Source organism: Nelumbo lutea, chromosome 7, assembly GCF_056320005.1.
Source record: "Nelumbo lutea isolate HS-2025 chromosome 7, American lotus-T2T, whole genome shotgun sequence".
Classification (NCBI taxonomy): Eukaryota; Viridiplantae; Streptophyta; class Magnoliopsida; order Proteales; family Nelumbonaceae; genus Nelumbo; species Nelumbo lutea.
Genome location: NC_142690.1, coordinates 60329678 through 60339045, shown reverse-complemented (window position 1 = coordinate 60339045; position 9368 = coordinate 60329678). Strand labels below are relative to the sequence as shown.

Below are 9368 nucleotides of genomic sequence, written 5' to 3'. Positions count from 1 at the left end.
ATACTTTTATGAAAGCACTGTACTTTTGTAAAAGTGCTTTCTTAAAAGTGTTTTCATAAAAGTATTTTTATAAAAGTGCTTTCATAAAATTACTTTTATAAAATCCAACTAGGGATAATTTTATAAGTAGTATTTTAAAATTCAATTAGGGATAATTTTGGAAAAAAATTGAATAAGTGCTTATTGTATAAGCATTTAAAAAAGTTGGAAATTTGGGCTTAAAAAATAAGCTCTTATTTTTAAAATAAGCACTTATTTTAGGCTTATTTCCCAAATACCAATAAGTGTTTAACGGCCCAAATAAGCATTTATTTTTAAGCTCTCCCAAACATGGACTAAGTCATTCAATTTAGTTCAGCCACGTCAGCTGTTTTCAAACAGCCTCCCATTTGATGTTACGTACCTCTACTAGTTAAACGGTAAACCCGACTTGGCCCAAACCTATAGGGTCAGCCGATCTGGTTAGGAGTTTGATTCTTTGACCTGAGTCGAATTTGGGAGAGGTTTGGGTTTTGGCTGACCCACCCCCGCCAAAGTTAAACGAAAAAGTTAACACCTTAGAATACAATTCAAATATCACTATATCACATTGTTTGAGGACAAACTTTAGTTGTTGGGTTCAACAAACTATGCTTTTGAGAGAATTTTTGGAAATGCCACATTATCATGAGAATGGGTAAATTAATAATTATATTTTAATTTATTTTGACTAAAAACAAAATCATGGGTGGGAAGTGTGAACAGGTGAACTGTCCAGAACGTGCCCAGCCCAAAACTGTCTCAACAGCCTATGATGTGGTATGGGGTTGGACCCTATAGGTCGGGTCGGGTTAAGGTCGGTCCAAATCCGTTTCGAACCCGACCCGTTGACACCCCTCTACAACTACAATTTCTGCGCTAATAAAAAATACGGACACATTGCAGAAACTAGAAAGGAATAAGGAAAGGCGCTACGGTCTGAAAGATTTTTTTTTTTTTTGAAAAGTGGATAACGTTCCCCCCTGCAGCAGCTCAGTAGCCCATTGCTTGATGCCTTGTTCACTGACTCTCCACAGTTGAAGCTCCACTGTAAATTTTATAGGGAAAATCAATGATGATTTGAATTCTTCTCAGTCTCCTCTGTATGGCCTCTCTTCCCCTTCAGCAGCCAATCCACTCTTTCATCTCCAATCACAAGGTCAGTTAGCAACATACTTCAATCTCTCTCTCTCTCTCTCTCTCTCTCGATAATCTCGATTAATGTTTGTAACCTGTTTATCTCTGTTTATCTGAGATAGGTGACTTGTTTCGAGCATGGCCGCTCACTACGACCAGGCCATTCTTTCCTCCACCTTCGTAACAACAGGAATAACTTTCAGCCCATCAAAGCTACGACAGAGCTGCCTCCTTTCAGATTATTTGAACCTCCCAAGGTCGAAGAATCACCTTCTGAGGTATACCCATCTCTGATATTTTCTTGTCTTTTACTGCTTCGGGGTTTGCTCATCAGTTCATTGATGTTCATCATTTATTTAGTTGTTTTTAGGCATACCTATTATGAACAAATTGATTGTAGTTCTTTCTTACCAGCGGAAGCATTTTGTTTATTTCCCTCTTTCTAACTTCCCCTCCAAACTCAATTTGTGTAGCTGGAGCCTGCAGACCCTGATTTCTACAAGATAGGCTACGTTCGGAGTGTTCGAGCTTATGGTGTGGAGTTCAAAGAAGGGCCTGATGGATTTGGAGTGTATGCTTCCAAAGATGTAGAGCCACTTCGCAGAGCCAGGGTAATCCTTTATTCTGTTTCATTTCTCCTACTATACTGATCCTTTAACAAATTGTTCGGTTTTAGTTCAATGCCACATTTTTCTACTATAGCTTGGTTTCTTTGGTTTTGCGTCATGGTCGGAATGGAATTCCTATATCATATATGATATTAGTAGTTGTTTACTGAACTTTACAGGTTATCATGGAGATTCCATTAGAGTTAATGTTAACCATAAGCCAAAAACTTCCATGGATGTTTTTCCCGGATATTATTCCAGTGGGTCATCCAATATTTGATATCATCAACTCAACCAATCCGGAGGTAATTGCATTTTCCTTGATATTATTCCTTCAAAGATAAAGGAAGAAAGAAGATAATGGCCTTCAATGCTTGATAAGAAATGTGTTCTGTTCTTTCACTAATTTCATGGGCTTGTCATCTTCGAGTATATGGTTGATGGGCTAATATGCTTTTTAACCTTCGATTCTCATACTGTGTTGTGACAGACAGATTGGGACTTGAGATTAGCATGTCTTCTTTTGTTTGCATTTGATAGGGAGGGTAACTTCTGGCAGTTGTATGGTGACTTTTTACCAAGTGCAGATGAGTGCACTAGCTTGCTTCTTGCCACAGAGGTATGTTTAATAGCAGGATATATGATGACTATAAATGATCTATAGAATTGGATGCAATTTTTTCTGTAGTTTGTTCTATTCAATAATGCCTTTGAAATTTGAAACTTCATTAAGAAATATGTCCTGTGGTAGTGGTTTGTTAAAATATGCTAGCTACTTCTGTTTGAAGTACAATTGTCCTTGAAATGATAAAACAGAAGGGCATATAGGGATGGTATGTCTTATAAATAAGTTATATATCAATATAAACATATTATTGACAGTTGAAAATAAACTGGAGAAAGTGGAATTTTAGTATCCTAAATAATCTTCACTGTCAGGTGTCTCTAAACTGGTTCTGAACTTCTGGTCAGAAACTTTATCCTTCTCTGCTATCCCTATTTACCTTTAGCAACAGATTCTCTTAAAAGTTAAATCATGTCTTTCCAAATACTCCTGCACCACCACAATCTACATAGTTTTTGGTCTCCCCATTGCACATCTATAGCCTTCAAACATGCCAAAACACTCCTCAGTGGTTTCTATCATCTGCTTTTTAAATGTAAAGGCTATAGCAATCAACTCTCCCTTGTTTCATCATGGATTTATTTACTTAAAGACTGTTGAACACTCTTGTTCTTGACTGTCTTAGTGTATGCAATTAACCTTCTAACTACTACAACTTATTTGATATCATTACAATAATATGTTGGTTTGGGAGTCCTACATTTTACTTCATATAGCAGATTTGTTTTCACTAATCATACAAAAACTTTCCCTTAAGTTTGATTGATATGCTTTAGAGTTTCATCATATAGTGTAGTTGTAAATCTCTATGCTATTTACTCTACATGCCACACTCCTATTCTTCCTTTCTTCCCAAATGGTCCAAAAGTGGTTGCCCTTGTACACCTTGATAACACCTCATCTCTTTTACTTGATGGCTTGAAAAAGGAATGGCTGAATAAGCTCTTAACATGAGGATTCCACCTACAACCAAACAAGGTGCCAATTCAATGTTGGGAAATAGTAGAACAACTTGTTACTTATAGGCAATGGCTTTTCTTATACAAAAAATTCATGGTGATTTAATTTTATTAGATATAAAACAAGATGTACAACCCTGCAATACAACAACTGAGAGCACTGTTAGACAGTTTTGTATGCCCTTAGCTTCAATCTGATTTGATGCACTTTTGATATTTAGTGTAAATAAATAAAGTGCATGTTTGATTCATGTTATTTGGTATAATTCTGTGTAAGACCCTAAAACTAGACACTTATTGAGACTCGGTTAGTTTTAAATGTTCACAACCATTGGATAAGTCTGGGGAGATTTATCCTGCCATGGCTGATACTGGTGTGCCACCAAGTGTTGGGATGGCCTGTCTCGGCCACCAGGGTAAGACCCAAGACACATGCAGTATGGGATTACTCGAATCCTTGAACCGGACCAGATTTTCAGTATTGCCCTGGACCTTGGAGACAAATGGGCAAAACTGGAAAGTTACATCTGACCCCTAGACTCGATTATGACACTTCACTAGGTGTCGGATCGGGTTGTCTTTGATATGCCAATTAGTGAGATCCTTAGCGGGGGTCAAAACTTGGGCATATTGGGGTAGTCTGAGAATTCGTCTGAGTGGGTGATCATAGTGATAGGATCAGCCCCTTTGTCAGACAAAGGTAATGATCGTGAATGCACTCTCTCTGATGGAAACCAAACTGCCGGCAGTTGATTTCAATCGTTGGAATTTTGTTTTACAAAATTTATATATATATATATATATATATTTGTACGGTTTCGAAATGTTTGCAAATGGTTTTAATTCCCGGGATCTATGTGAGTGGAGAGTGCAGCACTGTTCCTTGCAGCCGAGGGAGAGGTCCTCTCTTGTCGGGCAGTGCTTGATCATTATGGGCTGAGAGGTTAAGTGTAAGGCCATTTAGGATGATACCTGATGGGCTAATCTTGTACCTGTCCACAGTCCCTGGGTTTTTATAAGATGGCTTGGCCCAGGGACCACTTAATGTAAGTGTTGGGTCCATAGGGTCCATGTGATGGGCTTAGGGGTTCACTGAACTTCTTAGTGAATTCGGCTAGGCCTTGTAATGAAGGGTGGGCTGAACCCATGTGGCTGGTGTGTAGATCAATGCTTGGGTCCCACGCCATACAAAGAAGCCCAATTGGGCAGCAGGTTGGAAACTAGTTAAACACTGAACACTTAATGGGCCAAAAGCCCATTTCGAATTGGGCTGATGTGATCACCCATTTATGGGGCGGATCTGAGATTAAAGTTAGCAAAAGGATTGGGCCTTTAACCTTATCCACTCTGGGAGACCAAATTCAAATCAGATTTGAATCTGGTAACCTCCTGATAAGATTAGGAGTAAGCTAACTTATTCTGCAGATAGGATTAAGATCATCCCCTATCCAAATACTGATTTGGATTGGGATGACTCCTCATTAGGAGGTTTCTTAACCAAGAAGAAAAGAGGAGAAACCCTAAGAGAGAACATCAACAGAATTCAAACCTAGGGTTTTTGGTGCAAGAAAACTTGCAGCGAATTGAGATAGGATCTCAGAACTCTCTAGGGAGAAGAGAAGCAATATTCGCCATTCTCATCTCAAGAATTCTCCTCCAGCCGCCCCCATTCTCTGAAAAGATTGGATCTTTGAAGGAAAGAAATCAAGAAATTAGTTCTTGATATTAGTTTTGCAGAAAGAACTGCAAAGATTTGGTGCTCAGAGTTTCCAGAGGATTATTGCGAAAGATTCAGTGTGTAGGACGCACTCTGCTGGTTCCGTTCCACATATTGTTGTGTCATCTTCAGCAGGAGCGGATCTTGGTGTCCTCTTTGGGTGTGAACACCAACTTTTGGAGATACTGTTTCTCTGGATCAGGTATAATTCTTCCCTTGTCTTTTGGTTCAAATCTGGTTCGATTATGGTTCAAGTAGGATCCTTGAATATTCTTAAATTAGGGAATACGATTCCCAGTTGGAAGAAGGTAGGAAAAGTTTTGAAATTCGCCCACCCATTCCGCAATCTTTATGGTGTCCATACGATGGATCCTACCATTCTTTCAAGCACAACCATTATTCTCTCTCTCTTTCTGTGAAGATTATATTACATTTGAACCCCAAATAATTGATTTCTAGTTATCCCTTGTTCGGTTAGTATCAACCAAACTATTTGCTGACCTAGGTACCCACTGAAGTAACTTGTTAGTGCCTAGTCACCCATGAAAATTTCTTGAGATCATTTCTGAATGACCAAAGTGCTAACAATTCAGCAGCCATCCAGCTACCATTTCTGTGTCACCTTCAATGCTGAGTTTACTCCAAGTTCATTTCATTTATTCTCTACAGTCCTTGAATAACTGCATTAAGTTCTGCTCTTATTGAGTTTCCCTCCCCAATAGGACCTAGGAACATTGCTATTTTTTTTTTTTGATAAATGAGTAAGATTTTATTAATATAGCAAATAAGAGTTACAAGCGACCCACCTAGTAACATTGCTATCACATGTCCCTTTTCATCTCTAAACACCCTACCCCGGGCAGCCCCAGGCTCCAGAGACTACTGCCATCAAAAATAAATTTTATGAATTCCCTCTCTAGGGGTTCCCATTCTCTTTGTATTAAGACCTACTTAGGTGATGACCCAGCCACTCCCCCCTCCCCCCCCTCAAATTTCTAGTGATGGCATTTGTTAAGAAAGATGAGAAAACATCCATGGTCTTAATCCAATGTGCCGCAGTGCCACCTTCTCTGGGATTGCTTATTGTAGGAGAGGAATATGCAAGGAAATATGTCATGGCTTGAAGGCATTTACAATGAACAGAATTCTGTTGGACTTGCAATGGTCAACAATGATATTGGTGAAGCTATGAAAGCAGGTCAGCATTTTGAGAAGAACATGGTGTTAGAATTGGAAAGAATTAATGAGAGGATTAAGGATCTGTTGGAGATTGAAAGGATAACCTTGCAGTCAGAAGATTCAAAAATAAAAAAAAAAGCATCAACCTATTTTGATGTCAAGTGTCGTTGCTAAATTAAAAGGAGGAATATTTGGGATTGGATCAAATAAAAAGGTGATGAAATACAGGAAAATCCAAAATAAGAGGTAGGCATTTCTACTTTGTTCTTTTCAGGCTATTTGGTTGGGAGACACTTGATGGGGTTTCTTTGTTATTGTTTCTGTTTAGGTGATTGGTTTTTGTTCGAGTTTCTGTTGCTGTCGAGTGAATGTGGGGTGTGGTATTGTTTTTCAGTGTTAGCTCTGGTGGTTTTTTTTTTCTTTGCTTGGGAGGATGGGTATGTGGGGTCTTTTTTTTGTTTGGTTGGTTTGTGAGTTGTTGATAATTGGGTGGGTTTGGAGTTTTTTCTTTTCTCTTTTGGGTGACTTCTGGTCACCTTCCTTGTACTTTTTTCTTTTTTATTTTAACATTCCTTTTCTTTGGCCATGCAAAAATTGATGAGCAAACTTGTTTTCCTATTTTCTTTTTCCAATGAATCAACTTGTTTTCTCAGTTGACATAGAAACTGAAAAGAAACACTTGAAGTGATTTATAATATGAAAAATCAAACATTAAAAGTAGAATTGAAATGATATTAAAAATGGTTTCATGGACCTGTTAATTTGTGGTTGGTCCTGCATTAATACTTCTTCTCTTAAGCCCAGGGTGTGAACAAATCCTTTTTTCTGTCCATAATCTCTTGGATTCACTAATTTGTTAGCCCTAACTTTAACTAACTATGCTTTGTCTTTTTTTTTTTTTTTTAATTTTTACTGCAGGAGGATCTCCAAGAATTGCAGGATGCAAATCTGGCATCAAGTATGAAAGAACAGCAACACCGTGCATTAGAATTTTGGGAAAAAAACTGGGTATAGAATGGCCTATATTCCATATTTTATTTATTAAACCTATTTCTCCTTGCTTTCTTTGACATTGCTTTTATTTACAACACTTCAATGTCAGCATTCTGCTGTTCCACTTAAAATAAAGCGTTTGGCCTGTGATCCTGAGAGATTCATTTGGGCATTGAGTATTGCACAATCACGATGTATTAACATGCAAATGAGAATTGGTGCACTTGTCCAAGATGCAAATATGCTAATTCCTTATGCTGGTAAGCTTCAACTTATAATGTTTGAAGGCTTTTTTTATTGACTACATGGATAGTTAATAAATCAGAAACATTATTATATTTTTTCTTGACAATTATTCATGCTTAGATAGTTTCAAGTTGAGTGAGTTTTGTGGTAGTTTTCACATTCATTCATCACATCTCTCTCTGTGCTCGATCTGTAAAATGTTGCATGGAGTATGTATATTTCATTCATAAAAACCACATGTAAGGATTATGAGAACCTCTCTCTCTCTCTCTCTCTCTCTCTCTATATCTATATATATATATATATATATATATATATATATATATATATATATATATATATTTGGTTCCAATAATGAAGTGTGTTGCGAAATATAGAGGGAGAAAAGAAGAAGATTTTCTTTATTGATGATAAAAAACATATTGAGCATACACCTTAAATAAGAGAAGATAGGAAAGACAAACCCCTAGAATTTCTCTCAATCAGGGATTGACTAAATCTTTCCCTTAATCCTAGGATATGACTTTCCTAACTTTATTCAAATATAATCTTTCCTAAATTTATTCAAATCTCTTAATCAATCAAATCATATCTTTCTTAATTTGCCGCAAATCCTGTCTTTCTTAATTTGCTGACACTCCCCCTCAAGTTGGTGCAAAGATATCTATCGTGCCCAACTTGCTAACTTGAAGTTCAAATGGCTGTCTCAACAAGCCCTTAGTCAAAACGTCTGCAACTTGCTATGTGGTTCGTACAAATGGAGTGCAGATTATTCCTTCTTCAAACTTCTCCTTTATAAAGTGTCTGTCAGTCTCAACATATTTAGTCCTGTCATGTAGAACCAGATTATGAGCAATGCTGATAGCTGCCTTGTTATCACAATACAGTTTCATAGGAAAGCTCACTGGTATCTTAAGATCTGCTAGCACCCTCTTTAGCCAAAGAACCTCACACACTCCTTGAGCCATTGATTTGAGTTCAGCCTTAGCACTACTTCTAGCAACTACACTTTGCTTTTTGCTTCTCCAAGTAACTAAATTGCCCCAAAGAAATGTGTAGTACCCCGAAGTTGACCTTCTATCAGTGATCGAGCCTGCCCAGTCCACATCTGTATACACCTCAACCCCTCTCTTCTCATTTTTTCTTGAAGAAGAGTCCTTTTCCTGGTGTGCCTTTTAGGTACTTAAGAATTCGATTCACAGCTTCAAGATGTTCTTCGTACGGAGAGTGCATAAATTGACTCACCATGCTCACAGCGAAGGCAATTTCAGGACGTGTATGTGACAAGTAAATCAATCTTCCTACCATCCTTTGGTATCTTCCTATATCTACTGGAACCCCATCTTTAACTTCTCCAAGTTTAGTATTAACTTCTATCGGAGTGTCTAAAGTTTTGCATTTACTCGTTCCAGTTTCTTTCAAGAGATCTAAAATATATTTTCGTTGCGAAACCACAATGCCCTTCTTTGATCTTGCCACTTCCATTCCAAGAAAGTACCTTAGCTAGCCTAAGTCTTTAATCTCGAATTCCTTGGCTAAGCTCTGCTTTAGTCTGCTCATCTCTTCAATATCATCTCCAATCAAGATTATGTCATCAACATAGACAATCAGAACCGAAACCTTGTCTTTGGTGGATCTTTTTGTGAAAAGAATATGATCAGATTGCCCTTGACTATATCCTTGACTTTTAACGAACCTTGTGAATCTTTCAAACCGGGCTCTAGGAGACTGTTTAAGTCCATATAGAGATTTTTTTTTAGCTTGCATACCTTAGTTCCAAATTTCTCAGTGAAACCAGGTGGAGGCTCCATATATACTTCTTCTTCCAAGTTTACATTCAAAAAGGCGTTCTTCACATCCAGCTAATTCAGTGGTCAGTCAAGATT

The 9368-nt window shown here is 37.7% G+C and overlaps 1 protein-coding gene across 4 annotated transcripts in view; it reads left to right on the top strand.

The window, feature by feature from the left end:
• The first annotated feature begins 909 nt into the window (after window positions 1-909).
• Window positions 910-9368, top strand: part of PTAC14 (plastid transcriptionally active 14) — a 43056-nt gene continuing 34597 nt past the window's right edge. For all 4 annotated transcript variants that reach the window (XM_088954772.1, XM_088954771.1, XM_088954770.1 and 1 more), the window contains exons 1-7: window positions 910-1177; window positions 1278-1433; window positions 1629-1766; window positions 1943-2068; window positions 2254-2382; window positions 7162-7251; window positions 7346-7496. In XM_088954772.1, coding sequence (XP_088810898.1) covers window positions 1124-1177; window positions 1278-1433; window positions 1629-1766; window positions 1943-2068; window positions 2254-2382; window positions 7162-7251; window positions 7346-7496 — 844 coding nt within the window. In that variant the 5' untranslated portion in view covers window positions 910-1123. The remainder of the gene's footprint in view (window positions 1178-1277; window positions 1434-1628; window positions 1767-1942; window positions 2069-2253; window positions 2383-7161; window positions 7252-7345; window positions 7497-9368) is intronic.